The 21,922-nt window shown below is 36.4% G+C and overlaps 1 protein-coding gene across 1 annotated transcript in view; it reads left to right on the top strand.

Moving 5' to 3' along the window:
- Nucleotides 1-6,221: 6,221 nt before the first annotated feature.
- LOC133612617 (transmembrane protein 26-like) overlaps nt 6,222-21,922 on the top strand; it is a 32,486-nt gene continuing 16,785 nt past the window's right edge. The window contains exons 1-2 of the mRNA XM_061970241.2: nt 6,222-6,486; nt 20,195-20,291. Of these exons, the coding sequence (XP_061826225.2) occupies nt 6,290-6,486; nt 20,195-20,291 (294 nt within the window). The 5' untranslated portion in view covers nt 6,222-6,289. The remainder of the gene's footprint in view (nt 6,487-20,194; nt 20,292-21,922) is intronic.

The following is a 21,922-nucleotide window of genomic DNA, read 5'->3' as shown; positions in this document are numbered from 1 at the left end:
ATATTTATGGAACATGTCCACAAAAAATCTAGCTGTCAACACTGAATATTGCATTGTTGCATTTCTTTTCACAGTTCTTTTTGACAGACATTTTAGTGACAAACCTGAGCTTGTGCTTCACTGAGTTTATGAACTTACATTCATATTTTGTTTAAGTATTATTCAATAAATATATTTATAAATGATTTTTGAATTGTTGCTATTTTTAGAATATTTTTTAAAAATCTCACGTACCCCTTGGCATACCTTCAAGTACCCCCAGGGGTACGCGTACCCCCATTTGAGAACCACTGTACTAGGTCATAAAATCAGTGTCAGTTGAGTCGGTCCATAGGTTGCCTGTAGGGATTTTTAATGTCCAGCAGATGTCAGTATTTAGTGACACTGTTTCGACACAGTATCAATACAGTTTTGCAATGTGTTGAAACGCTTCATGACGCCTCATCAACCCATCACTACAAGATACAAAACAAAATAATCGCATGCTGATCGCATGGGGAGCTAAGGCAAAACTTAGCACAGGAATCGTGAGCAAAGAAGTAAGAAATCATCAAACGTAACTGTTGCGTAAAGCAAACAAGACAGCCAGACAGCGTGTGGCGAAAAACAGGTATAAGTAGCTTTCTGATTAGTGCCCAGGAACAGGTGAGCGTCCCGAACACTAATCAGAGGCAGGTGAAACTAATCAGCACCCATGACAACTAAAACACAAAACCTAGGGGTGCTGAAAACAGAACTGAGGGAGTCAAAAACTAAACAAAACATGATCCAGGATACAGATCATGACAATACAGTTACATTTTGAATTCAGTTTTACACATTAAAAAGCAATTTCACCTTCCAACAACATCATGTCTCGTCAGAGCATCTTCCTGCTGGAAAATGCTAAGTGAATTGACGTCTGAGACAGCGCCCTCTGCTGGATTCACAGCTAAAACACCATTTTCCCCCTGTGCATAGTGCCGTCAAATCATGTTTTATAGTAGGTAGATATCTACTGGATATTAGATATGATTTTTTAAATGTGTTCATCTACAAAACCATTCTGGGTATCACTCCATCTTATCTATCTTGTCTTTTAACAAAGAAACAAGGAAGTCACAATCTTCGTTCGATGAATGTTCTGCAATTTGTCGTCCCCAAAGTAAGAACTAAACTGGGCAAGAAAGCATTTAGGTTTTCAGCACCGAAGGCTTTGAATAACTTACAATCGAATCTTCAACTTCAAACCCTTGTTACATTAAATAAGTTCAAAGCTTCTGTGAAAGGATTGCAGTCTACCTTGTCTGTATGCACATGTTATGTGAGCAAGTTTTAATGTTGTAAATTTGATGTTTTATGTGTTGTTTACTGTTTTTAATGTAACCTTGCTGCTGCCCTCTTGGCCAGGTGTCCCTTGGAAAATAGATCTTTGATCTCAATGGGATTTTACCTGGTTAAATAAAGGTAAAAATAAAAATAAAAAAAAATATATATATAAATTTTTTAATAGGATTTAGAATAGTATACTATATATTATGATCAACAAAATTATTTTGTATATTTATTTTACATATTTAACAAACACATTACAATGTATCTAAAAAAAAAATGGAGACAGTGAAAATGACACAAAATGGATGATGTTCACTGAATTGAAAAACTAAATCATCCAAAACATGGCAGTGTGTGTAGCGCACTAACTTGGCAAAGCAATTTGGCGTAGCTCTGCTAGTTTGCACCGTACCGAAGCAGAAGGAGTCGATAACGCCAGCCAGGAATGTTAAAATAATAAACAACGGACATTTACCCATGAAATAAATGGGAAAGATGCTGATGGTGTGTTTGATGGAGAAAGAGCAAGGTGCAAGGTGAATGCTGTGCATTATTATGACATTACTTCATAAAACTCCTGTAGTTGTTTGTACTAAGTATAACAAATAATATATTTTGACTGCTAATTTTAATATTATATATTATTAATTTTTTTTTTTACTTTAATATAATGATGTGGCCTTCCGCCCGAATGCAGCTGAGATAGGCTCCAGCACCCCCCGTGACCCCGAAAGGGACAAGCCGTAGAAAATGGATGAATGGATAATGTCATATTTCAAGAAATGTTACCAAGATAATTTGGATGTTCCATTGACAGATTTTTTTCCCCATCACAAGCAAAAATAACTTGTAATATTTTTTTTCACTCTTTTTAAGAGGGGTATTTTTTTCCAGTGTACTCTGCAAAATATTTTCCACTTGCCAAGATTTAAAATGGTATTTCTAGAAATTCCCCTAGTTTTAAGAGCTATTTACTTATTGACTAATTCTAATTTTACCATGAATAATTGTATTGTTTCTATTCTAGTTTAAAAATATTACAATTGAGAAAAAAATATTCAAATGAGATAGTTTGGTTTCCCCCACATAGAAAATAAAAAATAAAGATTCTGCAACATCTCGAAGATGCTTAAGTTTACAATTGAAAAATGTTTGTTTTCAGAATAAAAAAACGTATTTATATCTTAAAACTACTGCTAATTTTTATATACAAATATTGATTTAGGATGTCTTAGTTAATTTCTCTAGTTTTTAGGGTTTTTTCTTAAAATCTATTTTGTATCTTATATTTTGACAGCTCTTTTTTGCAGTGTACTCTAATAGGATCCACAGCAACCATGTATTAATAGGATAGGATAGGACAAGATAGACCTTATTTATGCTCTCTTGGTTGCTTTGCGGGGTCTCGTCACGTCCGCTTGGCCAACCAAAAAGTAACCACAGAACACTATACCATAAAGCAGTGGTTCTCAAATGGGGGTACGCGTACCCCTGGGGGTACTTGAAGGTATGCCAAGGGGTACGTGAGATTTTTTTTAAATATTCTAAAAATAGCAACAATTCAAAAATCCTTTATAAATATATTAATTGAATAATACTTCAACAAAATATGAATGTAAGTTCATAAACTCAGTGAAGCACAAGCTCAGGTTTCTCACTAAAATGTCTGTCAAAAAGAACTGTGAAAAGAAATGCAACAATGCAATATTCATTGTTGACAGCTAGTTTTTTTGTGGACATGTTCCATAAATATTGATGTTAAAGATTTCTTTTTTTGTGAAGAAATGTTTAGAATTAAGTTCATCAATCCAGATGGATCTCTATTACAATCCCCAAAGAGGGCACTTTAAGTTGATGATTACTTCTATGTGTAGAAATCTTTATTTGTAATTGAATCACTTGTTTATTTTTCAACAAGTTTTAAGTTATTTTATATCTTTTTTTTTAAATAGTTCAAGAAAGACCACTACAAAGGAGCAATATTTTGCATTGTTATACAATGTAATAAATCAGAAACTGATGACATAGTGCTGTATTTTACTTCTTTATCTCTTTTTTTCAACCAAAAATGCTTTGCTCTGATTAGGGGGTACTTGAATTTAAAAAATGTTCACAGGGGGTACATCACTGAAAAAAGGTTGAGAACAACTGCCATAAAGTGTTCTGTGGTTACTTTTTGGTTGGTCAACGGTTTACGTTGTATTGTGCACCCTGACTGCAAGTGTGGGAGTCTTTTTTTTTTTTTCAAAACCTTTATTTGTAACATTCAACATTTACATACAATCAACAACAACAAAAAAATCAAAACAAGTACAGAAACAGTACAAAGACAGTACAAAACAGCACCAGGGGGTTTGTAAACTAAAGAAGAATGCAATATATATATATATATATATATATATATATATATATATATATATATATATATATATATATATATATATATATATATATATATATATATATATATATGTGTGTATGTAACAACATGTAAAGCCATAGGCTCACACAAGTTCAGTAAATAATCCAAATTTGGAGCACAGCATCATCGTTTTCACAGCTTTTTGGTTGATAGAGGTAGAAAGTGTTTTAATGTAGAGTTCTAAATCTTTTTTAAAGGCACAAAAAACAGGTTGGGTATTGATAATCTTACATTTATGAATATAAAACTTAGCCAAATTCATTTTCAAATTGTTTTCATATAGTGTAAATCCAAATATCACATCTTTAAAACAAAGCACACATTTGTCATGGGGAAGTGTGGGAGTCGGTTCTGAAGTATGAAGTATAGAGACGTAACTTCATCACCTCGCCTGGTTACTGTCTCCAACCCAGAATATTACACTGCCCATACCTATGCTCCTTCAAAGGCTGTGCTACTGGCTGCAAAGCATTGCACTTTCAAATACAATAACGAGTGTGAGGAGTGTTATGTGTGTATATGCGTAAATAAATGAACGCTGAAATTCAAGTATTTATTTTATTTATATGTATATATATATATATATATATATCTTTCTGTGTGGAGTTTGCATGTTCTCCCCGTGACTGCGTGGGTTCCCTCCGGGTACTCCGGCTTCCTCCCACCTCCAAAGACATGCACCTGGGGATAGGTTGATTGGCAACACTAAATTGGCCCTAGTGTGTGAATGTGAGTGTGAATGTTGTCTGTCTATCTGTGTTGGCCCTGCGATGAGGTGGCGACTTGTCCAGGGTGTACCCCGCCTTCCGCCCGATTGTAGCTGAGATAGGCTCCAGCGCCCCCCGCAACCCCAAAGGGAATAAGCGGTAGAAAATGGATGGATGGATGGATGGATGGATATATATATGTATATATATATATATGTATGTGTGGGAAAAAAATCACAAGACTATTTCATCTCTACAGGCCTGTTTCATGAGGGGGGGTTCCCTCAATCATCAGGAGGATGATTGAGGGAACCCCCCCTCATGAAACAGGCCTGTAGAGATGAAATAGTCTTGTGATTTTTTTCCCACACATACATATATTGCGCTCTACTACGGTATCGAGCACTATTTTTTGGATAACCTTATTAAGACATATATATATATATATATATATATATATATATATATATATATATATATATATATAGCTAGAATTCACTGAAAGTCAAGTATTTATTTTAATTCATAAGAAATACTTGAATTTCAGTAAATTCTAACTATAAATGTACTCTTCCCCCTTAACCCCACCCCCCCAATCTCCCGAATTTGGAGGTCTCAAGTAGAGAAATGCGTTAAAATGTAATATCGGAAATTATCGGTATCGGTTTTTTTATTATCAGTATCGGTTTTTTGTTGTTGTTTTTTTTGTTTTTTTTAATTAAATCAACATAAAAAACACAAGATACACTTACAATTAGTGCACCAACCCAAAAAAAACCTCCCTCCCCCATTTACACTCATTCACACAAAAGGGTTGTTTCTTTCTGTTATTAATATTCTGGTTCCTACATTATATATCAATATATATCAAAACAGTCTGCAAGGGATACAGTCCGTAAGCACACATGATTGTGCGTGCTGCTGGTCCACTAATAGTACTAACCTTTAACAGTTAATTTTACTCATTTTCATGAATTACTAGTTTCTATGTAACTGTTTTTATATTGTTTTACTTTTTTTTTTCCATCCATCCATCCATTTCCTACCGCTTATTCCCTTTGGGGTCGCGGGGGGGCGCTGGAGCCTATCTCAGCTACAATCGGGCGGAAGGTGGTGTACACCCTGGACAAGTCGCCACCTTTTTTATTCAAGAAAATGTTTTTAATTTATTTATCTTATTTTATTTTATTACAATTTTTTTTAAAGTACCTTATCTTCACCATACCTGGTTGTCCAAATCAGGCATAATAATGTGTTAATTCAACGACTGTATATATCGGTATCGGTTGATATTGGTATCGGTAATTAAAGAGTTGGACAATATCGGAATATCGGATATCGGCAAAAAGCCATTATCGGACATCCCTTGTCTCAAGGTTGGCAAGTATGTACAGTGTACATTTCGAAAAGGAGTAGGAAGAAGCTTATCTTAAAAGTACAGTGACTGAGCTTGTCGTGTACCTGTTCATTATATGCAAACACGTTTTAATATTGGCTAAAAAAAAAAAATCCCAAATGTTTGGGCTGTATAAAAAAAAAAAGAAGCAGAATGAAAGAGGGCGACTTCAGCGTCTGAACAATGCCGCCCTCTTGTGGGCGCGCAGGAGTACTGCACGCAGCTTGTGATGAAGTCAAAGTGTCGCGGAATAAAAGAGCCCATTGATGTATGCTAAAGAGATGTGAGAATACACCCCCCACTCCCAAAACCGGGCGGAGCTTCAAACTTCTCGGCTCACTTTTTCTCCCTCAAACTTCATCCTGCAGACTTTCTACCACAGACCTTTGGAAGCTCCATATACATATATACATACATATATACATACATACATATAGATAGGCGCTGGTGATGATGAGCGTGGTGAAGTTCACGTGCGCCATCATTACCAGGGCACTCTTCGTCTTCGTGTCGCTGGCGGCCGTGTGGAGGGTGACGTGGGTGAAGAAGGGAGACAACATCTTCTGGCTCCTCACGCTGCTCTTCCTGCCGCTGGTGCTGGAGATGGTCGTCACGCTGAAGAGGAGGAAGGGACAAGACTACAAATGGTAAATAATCAGCGATGTGTGTGTGTGTGTGTGAGGGGGCTGCTGCTATTGTTTAAGGCAACAATGAGGACAGGGTGGTGGTCCCCTCCTTCCTAAGCTGCCCTAAATAGTCTTCCTCCAAAAACTCCACTCTGGTCGGCTTTTATCAACTGGCTGGCGAATTATTTTGTTTATGAATGTTATTATGTTTAGTTTGTATAAGCAAATAAACCTTTATTCATCTACAAAAGTCCAAATTCAGCTTTAAAATGGACCCCCAAAACTAAGACACACAGTCTAACAATAATACAAATTGGAAGGTATTTGTGTACTGTACTTATTTGTGTATTGTACAGTGTTAATGTTGTTCTCATTCATTTATTTCTCCTATCTCGTCTTCCGTTATTGAATCAGGTGTTAGCCCAGCAGGCAAAAGACATCGAAACAACGTTGAGAACTTGTTGAATTAGGTCTTGATGTTAAGCAACTGAAACCTAACATTGAAAAAGTTTAATCAATGTTAGGTTCTGATGTTGATTTGACCATTGAAATTTAGTCATTTCCCAACCAATATCCTACAACACAAGTACAACGTTGGAACAACATGCTTTTTGACTATGTTTAATCAATGTTGTGTTCTGATATTGATTTCACCATTGAAATTTGGCCATTTCCCAACCAATATTTTACAACACAAATACAACGTTGAAATAACATCATTATTTTTGACAACGTTTATTTAATGTCAGGTTATGACGTTGATTTGGCCTTTGAATTTGGTCATTTCCCAACCGATATTTTACAACACAAATACAACGTTGAAACAACATGATTTTTGACTACGTTTATTTAATGTCAGGTTGTGACGTTGATTTCACCATTGAAATTTGGTCACTTCCCAACCAATATTCTACAACACAAATACAACGTTGAAACAACATGATTATTGACAACGTTTATTCAATGTCAGGTTGTGACGTTGATTTGACCTTTGAATTTTCGTCATTTCCCAATCAATATTGTACAACACAAATACAACTTTAAAACATCATGATTTTTGACGACGTTTATTCAATGTCAGGTTGTGACGTTGATTTAACCTTCGAATTTTAGTCATTTCCCAACCAATAATTTACAACACAAGTACAACGTTGGAACAACATGCTTTTTAACTACCTCTATTCAATGTCAGGTTGTAACGTTGCTTTCACCATTGAAATTTGGTAATTTCCCAACCAATATTCTACAGCACAAATACAACGTTGAAACATCATGATTTTTGACGACATTTATTTAATGTCAGGTTGTGACGTTGATTTCACCATTGAAATTCGGTCATTTCCCAACCAATATTTTACAGCACAAATACAACGTTGAAACAACATGATTTTTGACAACGTTTATTTAATGTCAGTTTGTGACGTTGATTTGACCTTTGAATTTTTGTAATTTCCCAACCAATATTTTACAACACAAGTACAACGTTGGAACAACATGCTTTTTGACGACATTTATTTAATGTCGGGTTCTGATGTTGATTTCACCATTGAAATTTGGTAATTTCCCAACCAATATTCTACAACACAAATACAACGTTGAAACAACATGATTATTGACGACGTTTATTCAATGTCAGTTTGTGACGTTGATTTGACCTTTGAATTTTAGTAATTTCCCAACCAATAATTTACAACATAAATACAACGTTGGAACAACATGCTTTTTGACAACATGTATTCAATGTCAGGTTGTGACGTTGATTTGACCATTGAAATTTGGTCATTTCCCAACCCATATTTTACAACACAAATACAACGTTGAAATAACATCATGATTTTTGACGACATTTATTTAATGATGGGTTCTGATGTTGATTTCACCATTGAAATTTGGTAATTTCCCAACCAATATTCTACAACACAAATACAACGTTGAAACATCATGATTTTTGACGACGTTTATTCAATGTCAGGTTGTGATGTTGATTTCACCTTTGAATTTTAGTCATTTCCCAACCAATATTTTACAACACAAGTACAACGTTGGAACAACATGCTTTTTGACGACATTTATTTAATGTCGGGTTCTGATGTTGATTTCACCATTGAAATTTGGTAATTTCCCAACCAACATTTTACAACACAAATACAACGTTGAAACAACCTGCTTCTTGACGACATTTATTTAATGTCGGGTTCTGATGTTGATTTCACCATTGAAATTTGGTCATTTCCCAACCAATATTCTACAACACAAATACAACGTTGAAACATCATGATTTTTGACGACGATTATTCAATGTCAGGTTGTGACGTTGATTTCACCTTTGAATTTTAGTCATTTTCCAACGAATATTTTACAACACAAATACAACGTTGAAACAACATGCTTTTTGACAACATTTATTCAATGTCAGTTTGTGATGTTGATTTGACCTTTGAATTTTAGTAATTTCCCAACCAATATTTTACAACACAAGTACAAAGTTGGAACAACATGCTTTTTGACGACATTTATTTAATGTCGGGTTCTGATGTTGATTTGACCATTGAAATTTGGTCATTTCCCAACCCATATTTTACAACACAAATACAATGTTGAAATAACGTCATGATTTTTGACTATGTTTATTTAATGTCAGGTTGTGACGTTGATGTGACCATTGAATTTTAGTAATTTCCCACCCAATATTCTACAACACAAATACAATGTTGAAACAACATGCTTTTTGACGACATTTATCTATGTCGGGTTCTCATGCTGATTTCACCATTGAAATTTGGTCATTTCCCAAACAATATATTACAACACAAATACAACGTTGAAATAGCATAATTATTTTTGACAATGTTTACTTAATGCAGGCTGTGACGTTGATTTGACTATTAAAATTTTGTCATTTCCCAACCGATATTTTATAACACAAATACAACGTTGAAACAACATGAATTTTGACGACGTTTATTTAATGTCAGGTTGTGACGTTGATGTGACCATTGAATTTTAGTAATTTCCCACCCAATATTCTACAACACAAGTACAACGTTGAAACAACATGATTTTTGACGACGTTTATTCATTGTCAGGTTGTGACGTTGATTTCACCATTGAAATTTGGTCATTTCCCAACCAATATTCTACAACACAAATACAACATTGAAACTTCATGATTTTTGACGACCTTTATTCAATGTCAGGTTGTGACGTTGATTTCACCTTTGAATTTTAGTCATTTTCCAACAAATATTTTACAACACAAGTACAATGTTGGACAACATGATTTTTTACGACATTTATTCATTTTAAGGTTGTAACGTTTATTTCACCATTGAAATGTAGTCATTTCCCAACCAATAGTTTACAACACAAATACAACGTTGAAACAACATGATTTTTGACGACGTTTATTCAATGTCAGTTTGTGATGTTAATTTGACCATTGAAATTTGGTCATTTCCCAACCGACGTTAAACATCAATGTTGTCTCAATTTACAAATACAACTATTTTGCAAGGTTGTTTCAAAGTCAGTTTTAAAGGACATGTACGTATAATCAACATTGTATCAATGTCTTGTGCCTGTTGGGAGGGCAGGGGTGCACAGACTGACAAATCAAGGGCCGCTGGGGCCATTTTGGTAGTTTTCACCTTCAAAACCAGTAAGGTATACAGATTTTTTTCAAAGAACTACAACATGCAATTTTGGTAGAAATGTTATGTGGATGCTGAAGAGCCAACTCAGCAGGCACAAGACATTGATACAATGTTGATTATTCATGCGTGTCCTTTAAAAATGACTTTAAAATAACGTTGAAAAATTGTTGTTTATGTAAATTGAGACTACGTTGATGTCCAACGTTGGATCCACGTTGTTGGATGGGAAATTAGCAAATTTGAAATAAATCAAATTAACGTCACAACCCAACATTGATTAAACGTCGTCAAAAAGCATGTTGTTTCAACGTTAAATTTGAGTTGCTCAACGTCAGGACCTAATTCAGCAAGTTCTCAACGTTGTTTTGATATCTTGTGCCTGCTGGGAAAGCCGAACTGAAATGCTAACAGTTAGCACTCTGGCCAGTTAGCGAAAAATTTTACTAAAGTGAGCTAAAAAAGCTAGCTAGCAGTATGCTATCAGTACTATGTTAACATGCCAACAGTTACCACAAATGAACTACCAAAATATATGACACTATACCTGTTAAATGAGCTAAAAAGCTAGCATGCTTATGTTAGCGTGCTCAAATGCTAAATGTAACATGCATCAAGTACCAAAATATATTAGTCGGAGGTGTGTACCTGAAAAATGTATTTAAAATGCTAGAATGCTAACGTTAGCATGCATTAAGTTAAAGTTAAAGTACCCATGATTGTCACACACACACGAGGTGTGGCAAAATTATTCTCTCCATTTGACCCATCCCCGTTGTTCACCCCTTGGGAGGTGAGGGGAGCAGTGAACAGCAGCAGTGGCCGTACCAACACATAACTGAGGTGTGTACCTACAAATTAGCTAAAAAAGATACTAATGTCAACATGTTAACAGGTATAATTTGCCAAGTAACAAAATATTTGACATATGGGGAATGGCGTGGTGCGGTTGGGAGAGTGGCCGTGCCAGCAACCTGAGAGTTCCTGGTTTGATCCCCAGCTTCTACCAACCTAGTCACGTCCATTGTGTCCTTGAGCAAGACACTTTACCCTTGCTCCTGATGGGTCATGGTTAGGGCCTTGCATGGCAGCTCCCGCCATCAGTGTGTGAATGTGTGTGTGAATGGGTGAATGTGGAAATACTGTCAAAGCGCTTTGAGTACCTTGAAGGTAGAAAAGCGCTATACAAGTATAACTAGGGGTGTGGGAAAAAATCGATTCGAATTCGAATTGCGATTCTCACGTTGTGCGATTCAGAATCGAGTCTCATTTTTAAAAAAATCTATTTTTTATTTTTATTTATTTATTTATTTATTTATTTATTTTTATTTTTTTAAATTAATCAATCCAACAAAACAATACACAGCAATACCATAACAATGCAATCCAATTCCAAAACCAAACCCGACCCAGCAACACTCAGAACTGCAATAAACAGAGCAATTGAGAGGAGACACAAACACGACACAGAACAAACCAAAAGTAGTGAAACAAAAATGAATATTATCAACAACAGTATCAATATTAGTTACAATTTCAACATAGCAGTGATTAAAAATCCCTCATTGACATTATCATTAGACATTTATAAAAAATTAAAAAAATGAACAATTGTGCCACAGTGGCTTACACTTGCATCACATCTCATAAGCTTGACAACACACTGTGTCCAATATTTTCACAAAGATAAAATAAGTCATATTTTTGGTTCATATAATAGTTAAAACAAATTTACATTATTGCAATCAGTTGATAAAACATTGTCCTTTACAATTATAAAAGCGTTTTACAAAAATCTACTACTCTGCTTGCATGTCAGCAGACTGGGGTAGATCCTGCTGAAATCCTATGTATTGAATGAATAGAATCGTTTTGAATCGGGAAAAAATTCATTTTTGAATCGAGAATCGTGTTGAATTGAAAAAAAAAAAAAGATTTTGAATCGAATCGTGACCCCAAGAATCGATATTGAATCGAATCATGGGACACCCAAAGATTCACAGCCCTAAGTATAACCCATAATCCATTTACATATACCTGCAAAATGCTTACGATTATGCCGTGGGCCGTTAAAAAATTAGCTACGGGCCGCACTTTGAAAGCCGGTGAACAAAAAAATCGATTCACATTCGATTCGCGATTGTTATTCATCCCAATTCGAAATCCATAATTAATTTTCAAAAATATTTTTTTTTAAGTACTTTTTTTCCCCTCTTTTATAAGAATCAATTTAAAAAAAATATGTTTTAGGCCATCTCCATGCAACCAAAAGGAGCTTTTCTAACCTGTTTCATTATAATTATTGCACCAAATAATGCATGGCTGGAATCAGTTTGAATCGAGTGCATGCCAGAGGCTGTTCACCTTGGAGACCTGCTGTGGATATGGGCTAGGAAACATTAACACTTAATAGTGCTCAGAAAATGAGAACATTTAAAACAGGCAGTGACAGTGCATCAATGTGCCTTCCTCTTCCTGGAATCGGAATCGGATCGAATCGTTAGGTGTCCAAAGATCCACACCCCTTTTATCCACAAACTAGTATCGCTACTATCACACTTCCTTATCTTTTAAAGTTAAAGTTAAAGTACCAATGATTGTCACACACGCACGAGGTGTGGTGCAATTTTTCCTCTGCATATGACCCATCCCCTTGTTCACCCCCTGGGAGGTGAGGGGAGCAGTGGGCAGCAGCGGTGCCGCGCCCGGGAATCATTTTTAGTGATTTAACCCCCAATTTCAACCCTTGATGCTGAGTGCCAAGCAGGGAGGTAATGGGTCCCATTTTTATAGTCTTTGGTATGACTCGGCCGGGGTTTGAACTCACAACCTACCGATCTCAGGGCTGACACTCTAACCACTAGGCAGCTATCGATTATTTTAGTATTCTATAAATTAGTTTCTCCAATCAATCAATCAAGTACAAAACCCACTTCGTATCCTTAATGTGTATTCCAGGGAAACCATTTTTTTTAACATCACCTTAATTAAAAAAAAAAAAGTACATCATAAACATTACATTTGCACTTTTTAACATGTGTACTTTAATGGAAAGAAACAAAAAAATGTTTGCTGTTCACCACCACACAACACCGCTCTCATGTGCGCTCTATTGCAGCGTCCATGCGGAAATTAAGTCCGTGTAATTAAAGTTCCGGGTATTCCATGTAGTCCAAATTTGATAATTTTTTATGAGTTACACAATTAATTGAAGCAACATAATATACATTGAAGCATTTTTCTAACCAAATTTATTAGAGATGTCCGATATTCTGATATTGTCCAACTCTTAATTACCGATTCCAATATCAACCGATACCGATATATACAGTCGTGTAATTAACACATTTTTATTCCTAATTTTGTTGTGATGCCCCGCTGGATGCATTAAACAATGTAACAAGGTTTTCCAAAATAAATCAACTCAAGTTATGGAAAAAAATGCCAACATGGCACTGCCATATTTATTATTGAAGTCACAAAGTGCATTATTTGTTTTAACATGCCTCAAAACAGCAGCTTGGAATTTGGTACATGCTCTCCCTGAGAGAGCATGAGGAGGTTGAGGTGTGCGGGGTTTGAGGGGGCGGGGTTGAGGGGGGGGGGGGGGGTAGCGTGAGGGTGTATATTGTAGCGTCCCGGAAGAGTTAGTGCTGCAAGGGGTTCTGGGTATTTGTTCTGTTGTGTTTATGTTGTGTTACGGTGCAGATGTTCTCCCAAAATGTGTTTGTCATTCTTGTTTGGTGTGGGTTCACAGGGTGGCGCATATTTGTAACAGTGTTAAAGTTGTTTATACGGCCACCCTCAGTGTGACCTGTATGGCTGTTGAACAAGTATGCTTGCATTCACTTGTGTGTGTGAAAAGCAGTAGATATTATGTGACTGGGCCGGCACGCAAAGGCAGTGCCTTTAAGGTTTATTGGCGCTCTGTACTTCTCCCTACGTTCGTGTACACAGCGGCGTTTTAAAAAGTCATACATTTTACTTTTTGAAACCGATACCGATAATTTTGAAACCGATACCGATAATTTCCAATATTACATTTTAAAGCATTTATCGGCCGATAATATCGGCAGCCCGATATTATTGGACATCCCTAAAATGTATTGATTAATGATTGCAGCTGTACTTTTCTCTCCCATTAGAAGTGAGCATGTTATACACAGGAAGCGAACAAACTATCTGTAATTGCTGCAGGAGGAGAAACAGGGCGGCCCCTTCTTGTACGAGAATTCTGCAGGAATAAGCGCACGAAAAATGTCAATTAATGATTATGTTGAATTTGGTATTTTGCACAAAAAAATATAAATCATTGAACAATTTTTTTCCCATGAATTTTGAAGTTTCAAAATCGCTTAAGTTTAAAAAAGTAAAAAAAATAATTTAACAAATAAAGAAGTTTGCAATTTTTAAATAAAAAATAAATAAATGCATAATAATTATTTTTTTTAATTTTAAATTCATAGCCTCGGGCGACCCCACGATACATGGGGGGGGAGCAGGGGGCAGCTATTAGCATGAAGAAGCGCACAAAAAGGTCAATTAATGAATGACATAGCCCTCAAGCCCCTTCCTGCTCTGTCACTGCTAAGAATACAATGGCACATTCTCACTGTCCCGTGTGGTGTGCAGCGTTAGCGCTGGTCAAGTAAGGCAGTCGTACCAAGTTCAGAGTTGTGTCAAGAATGTTTGCAAATTTTTGTGTCAACTTTGTTATGATGCACAAGAAAAACTAGCCAAATGAACACTCTCTTAGCCATACATTTGTTTTAGAACAAAACTGTCAAAATAAAATTCAAATTTGATTAACAAAAGTATAACAGCCGTCTCATATAAATAAAAAAGTGTGAATTATTTTTTTTTTTGGTCCAAATTGCTGGGTTGCAATCATGTGACCTCAAGGCACTTCCAGGTTTCAAGCGATGGTCTAGAGCAGTGGTTCTCAACCTTTTTTCAGTGATGTACCCCCTGTGAACATTTTTTTAATTCAAGTACCTCCTAATCAGAGCAAAGCATTTTGGTTGAAAAAAAGAGATAAAGAAGTAAAATACAGCACTATGTCATCAGTTTCTGATTTATTAAATTGTATAACAGTGCAAAATATTGCTCATTTGTAGTGGTCTTTCTTGAACTATTTGGAAAAAAAGATATAAAAATAACGAAAAACTTGTTGAAAAATAAACAAGTGATTCAATTATAAATAAAGATTTCTACACATAGAAGTAATCATCAACTTAAAGTGCCCTCTTTGGGGATTGTAATAGAGATCCATCTGGATTCATGAACTTAATTCTAAACATTTATTCGCAAAAAAAGAAATCTTTAACATCAATATTTATGGAACATGTCCACAAAAAATCTAGCTGTCAACAATGAATATTGCATTGTTGCATTTCTTTTCACAGTTCTTTGTGACAGACATTTTAGTGAGAAACCTGAGCTTGTGCTTCACTGAGTTTATGAACTTACGTTCATATTTTGTTGAAGTATTATTCAATAAATATATTTATAAAGGATTTTTGAATTGTTGCTATTTTTAGAATATTTAAGAAAAATCTCACGTACTCCTTGGCATACCTTCAAGTACCCCCAGGGGTACGCGTACCCCCATTTGAGAACCACTGGTCTAGAGTCCCATTAGGCTACTATTTATTTACCTGCATCAGTGCAGATTTAGGCGTATTTTGAAAGATTTAAAGGCAAATATACAAGCAATGGGATGGAGTGGATCTTTACACAAATATATCATATTACAAATATATTTTTGAAAGATTTAAACTTAGACTTAGACTTCCTTTTATTGTCATTCAAATTTGAACTTCACAGTACAGATAAGAACAAAATTTTGTTGCATTAGCTCGTTGTAGTGCAGGATAAAAGAGCAATAAGATTTAAACCATTTATCATCACCAAGACGTTACTGCTCGCTACAACCTCACTTAATTTGACACATGAGGTATTTAGAGAAGAAAAGATTGGAGGCACATCATGTCTTTACATCTGAGGTGTCCACAAATTAAACATTAATCAGAATCAGAATCAGAATCAGAATCAGCTTTATTGTCATTACGCAAGGTAACGAGATTGAGGCCATTCCATACAGTGCGATGTGTGCATGCTAGAAAAACAATGTGCAAATATATAAAAATTAAAAAAATGTAGAAGTGCAATGAATATGGTGTGAAAGGAATATATACATGAAAAAACAAAACAAAAACAGGGTGGTTGGTGGAATGGGTTATTGCACCGAAGAGAAGGCAGTTATGAAAGACAAAATTGGACCTATTCGTGCATCGAAAGTAACGTATTTGATTGACATAACGAGTGCCGTGCTGCCGTGGTCGTTATGCTAATGAGAAAAAGAACACGTTTGTTTGCAGTTGATTTCCTGCGACAAATTTTAGTCTCATTTACACTTCACGTCTGCAGTTGTTTTTATGGTGTGAAGTTCATATTTTGTCTCATTATTTAACTGTATATGTCCCTGTGGTTCAGCAATGTTTAGTAGCAATATTAAGATTCAATATATGCTGTTGAACCTACAAAGATTTATTCATCTAGTTTATCAATACTATTAGGGATATTTTCTTGATGCTAACAAATTTCCCCAAATACGCTATAATGTGGTGATCCGTGTCGAATAAAGCACTTGGCTTTCCTGCACAACAACAACTAAGCTTTTAGTTTCTGTTATGAAAATAGACAATGAAAATACGGTGGGTTAGACCAACAATCACAATATTTATTACTAGGACTTAACATGACATTAGTTTATTTGCACAAGCAGGTCTTCCTAGATATATTTAGGCATAGCAACCACAAAAGAACACAAAATAATGTGATCTCTTGTCCTTTCGTCCCGTTTACTTCTTCTCTCAAACACTACTAATGTAGTAGAGAATAAAGTTGATTGCATCACAGAAAGTTTCTCAAACAAATCAAATGCTCAAACAAACATTTTACAAAGTAATCGCTGCAGACACAAGCCTGGTCCGATTGTATTCCACAAGATGATAAAAGTTATATTTTAAGAGCCACTTCCTTCCACGCACTTTCGTTTTTTTCCCCTGACTTTATTACCTTTATAAACCACTTCTTTCGGGACTCTATGAAAGCTATATCTTATCTCTCTATTTGAACGACTGAAACACCCAAGAACAGAACAGCAATACGGCATTTTCTGCTCAAACTCTACACTCACTCTCATTTGTTTTAATGCTGCGCTCAAGCTGCTTGACCATTGTGTGGATTAGGGCCACGAAGAAGAAAAGCGGATGTGACGTCATATACAACCCAGCAATACAATTCTGCTTAGGGGCTCCACTTTTTATGAGGGGAAGGATTAAATAAGATCTGCTTCTTCCAACTCCTTTTCAAGTAACTGTAAATATATCATGTTCCCTTTTGTAACAAGAAACAATAGGGGTAACAAAAACATTTTGAATAAAACACGTTTCCTATTTGTAACTTTCTTTAATCCATTAAATAAATAAAGAAATCAGTAAAAAAAAAAAATGTATATTTATATATTTTTATTTATTTTATTATAAGGTAGGTAGGTAGGTCTTTATTGTCATTGCACAAGTACAACAAAACTTGGTTTTCAGCACAAACCCGTTCAATATTAGACAAACAAACAGTGTACAGGGTTACAGAACAGGAACGCTGATGGGTCGCCACAAGGCGCCCCGTAAAAGATGGGAAACAGGTAAACGCTGGGAGAGGATGAGTAAAAAAATACAATCTAGACTGGGAAAAAACCTCCGTAGCAAAGCACATATACGTATTACAACATACATCTCGAGACTTGCAACAGAGGGGAGTGAGTGGGGGCTACGGTGGCAGGCTATTATTTAAACATTTTTTAGGATTTTTTGTAACTCTCCTGTCCAGCTACTCAGGCAAATCATATTGTTGATGTAGATTATTATATCTGCTCTACAGATATACTTAGAGAAGTTTTGGATACTTCTCTTGTTGCCTTATTTGTATTTGACTTTATTAAATGTTTATGTAGCATTTTATTAAACAAAACCAGTTTTATTTGTCATAAAACATTTTTATCAGAGCTGATTATCTATTTTATGGCGGATTGTAGTAAATCATAGAACTTGTTATGATCCGTGGCCCGGATCATGTTTTTGTTATGTTCTGTTAGTTTTGGACTCCCTTAGTTCCTGTTTGTGCACCTCTGGGCGTACTTGCCAACCCTCCCGGATTTTCCGGGAGACTCCCGAAATTCAGCGCCTCTCCCGAAAACCTCCCGGGACAAATTTTCTCCCGAAAATTTTCCGAAATTCAGGCAGACCTGAGTGACGTGTCGACAGCCTGTTTTCACGTCCGCTTTCCCACAATATAAACAGCATGCCTGCTCAATCACGTTCTTGGTTTCTTATGTGGGTTTATTGTTAGGCAGTTTCATTAACGTCCTCGCAGCGCGGCAACAACACACAACAACAGCAGTCATGTTTTCGTCTGCCGTAAACAGCAATGTTGTGACACTCTTAAACAGGACAATACTGCCATCTAGTGCATTTGATGAAAGCACTTTTGTGCGTGCCACACAGCAATGCATCATCAGAGAGGGTGTTCAGCATGGTTAGACAAATAGTGACAGAGAATAGAACAAGGATGGACAATTCAACCCTTAACTCAACAATGAGTAGATGAGTGTTATCTGTGTGTATATGTGTAAATAAATGAACACTGAAATTCAAGTATTTCTTTTATATATATATATGTATATATATATATATATATATATATATATATATATATATAGCTAGAATTCACTGAAAGTCAAGTATTTCTTATATGTATATATATGAAATACTTGACTTGGTGAATTCTAGCTGTAAATATACTCCTCCCCTCTTAACCACGCCCCCCCCCCCCCTCCCTCCAACCTCCCGAAATCGGAGGTCTCAAGGTTGGCAAGTATGACCTCTGGGTTTGTTTTAGTTTCCATGGGGATTAATTGGGTTCACCCGCCTCTGGTTAGTGGTCAGCTATTTATTCACCTTGCTCGCCACGCTCAGTCTGGCTTCATTGTTTGCTACACGCAACCTGTTACGTTAGTATTTCTTGTCTCCTAGTCTATGCTTCCTGTGCTAAGTGGTAGCCTTAGCTTCCCGTGCGATCGGCACATTGTTCCTTCTGCTTGTTTTCTGTTTTTGGTACGTGTTTGATTTTGAAGATTAAATCATGTTCCTACCTGCACGCCTTGTCCGGAGTGGTCCGTCTGCATCCCGGGGCAACGAACCCCGCAGTAAGCTGCGACCCCCCCCTCCCCCAATGTTATTAAAAATGTATTGACTTTGAATCAAGAATCGCTGTGAATCGAGAATTGATTCTGAATCGAATCGTGTGGTGCCCAAAGAGTCTCAGTCCTACTAAACAAAGACCAATAACATATTGTAGCAGTTTAAACATACGGTAAGCATACATATTTGTTTATACAGTATTTCTTGTTTTGGTGCGGCCTCATACTGGCAGCTCTTTCTAATATTTTGCGCGTCTCGTGGAGCCGAGTAACGCAAGCAAATGATAAAAAACTGAATATGGCGCCGCAAACTACAACCACGCAAATAAACAAGTTGGTCAATGAACACCTCTGTGACAGTGCGGACTGCGTCCATGCCGTGTCATGGAAAGTTTTCCGGGAGGCTTTTCCCACGGGTGAGCCAGTTCCGAGACAGGAAGTGTTGTCTTGTAAAGTTTACGATATGAAAGTGCATCTCTTGCTATTAACTCGATGACGAGCATCCTCTGCTAGGCTTTGAAATGTTCATCAATAAATTATCAGTGTATCAGGAGGCAGTTTGTACTTTTGGATGCAATAAAAAAAAACACCCCATTAAGGCTGCGACTTACGATTATCTTTATTAGAAAATCTTGATGTATTTAAGCTCAATGAAAGCTGCTTTGAAAAGATGCAAAGTCAATGACCTGGCAGTCCTGATCCTATAAACCTCTGTGCAGTCGTTGCGGTAATGAGACTAAATGTTTGCATGACATCATTCCTCGCCAGTACACTACACTCAACTCTTTTCATGGAGTTTGTTTTTTTTCTCCTGCAGGTTTTCTCCACCAATCTTTCTTTTTCTAATAAGTATCATTCCTTCCATTTGGATCCTGGAGCTTCACCACCAACAGGACCAAGCCAGTGACCCCCAGGTACACGCCACGCCGCATTGTAATAAGCACATTGTCAATATAATAACTTGACTTTATCCTTCATTTTGATCACAGCAACCAAAATTACTGCATCTATACACTTTTAACAAGGTAAATACAAAAAGAAAATAACATAGTGTTTGTCTGAAAAGGAGAAGGAAGAAGCAAACTGTCACCTATCACTCAGATGTAATAATCTGATTCTTTATCAACAGAATACATAATGACTTTATTTAAGAAAATACATTTAGTATATATTATAGCAGTGTTTTTCAACCTTTTTTGAGCCAAGGCACATTTTTTTCTGAGAAAAAATGCAGAGGCACACCACCAGCAGAAATCATTAAAAACTGAAATTCAGCAGCTGATATTGACAGTAAAAAGTCGTTGTCGCAATTGTTGGATATGACTTTAAAGCATAACCAAGCATGCATCACTATAGCTCTTGTCTCAAAGTAGGTGTACTGTCACCACCTGTCACATCACACCCTGACTTATTTGCTGTTTTCCTGTGTGTAGTGTTTTAGTTCTTGTCTTGCGCTCCTATTTTGGTGGCTTTTTCTCTTTTTTTGGTATTTTCCTGTAGCAGTTTCATGTCTTCCTTCACCGCTATTCCCCACACCTGCTTTGTTTTAGTGATCAAGAATATTTCAGTTGTTTTTATCCTTCTTTGTGTGGACATTGTTGATTGTCATGTCATGTTCGGATGTACTTTGTGGACGCCGTCTTTGCTCCACAGTAAGTATTTGCTGTCGTCCAGCATTCTGTGTTTGTTTACTTTGTAGCCAGTTCAGTTTTAGTTTCGTTCTGCATAGCCTTCCCTAAGCTTCAATGCCTTTTCTTAGGGGCACTCACCTTTTGTTTATTTTTGGTTTAAGCATTAGACACCTTTTTACCTGCACACTGCCTCCCGCTGTTTGCAACATCTACGAAGCAATTAGCTATCTGCTGCCACCTACTGATATGGAAGAGTATTACACTGCTGAGCTCTAGACAGCACCGACACTCAACAACAACACATAATTTGCAGACTATAATTACTGGTTTGCAAAAAATATTTTTAACCCAAATAGGTGAAATTAGATCATCTCCCACGGCACACCAGACTGTATAATACAGTGTGGTTGAAAAACACTGTATTATAGTATACATTAGTACTTTGTATATTAAGTATATAATTACAAAACACATATATAACTAGAATTTGCAATTCCGGTAGGGATTGCGTGTGAATGCCCTATTTGCTTGAGCCGTCGAACCGCAGATACGCTTAAGCGGATCTGAAATGCTTGAATATCCAGGGTGAGTGGAGTGTGTGGATGTTAGAACGGTTCGAATCGGTTGAGAATTGTGGGGTATGGGGAGGTTTGTATATTGCCCATTCTTTTTCAAAGGGGGGAAATTCCTGGTAATTCCGGGTAATCAGGGAATTTTCAGAACCGGGAAAACATGGTGCCTTGAATGCTCAGGGTGAGTGAAGTGTGTGGATTTTGTAACAGATCCAATCAGATGAGAAATGTGGGATATTTCCCATTCATTGTCAATAGGGAGAAAATAACAAGGAAATTCTGGGAATTGTAGGAAAGGGACAACATGTTGGGTTGGCAGTGTGGGTTGATAGTTGAATGGTC

Source organism: Nerophis lumbriciformis, linkage group LG02 (genome assembly GCF_033978685.3).
Source record: "Nerophis lumbriciformis linkage group LG02, RoL_Nlum_v2.1, whole genome shotgun sequence".
Lineage (NCBI taxonomy): Eukaryota > Metazoa > Chordata > Actinopteri > Syngnathiformes > Syngnathidae > Nerophis > Nerophis lumbriciformis.
Note: the sequence above shows the minus strand (reverse complement) of the source record. Positions and strands in the feature narration are given on the sequence as shown.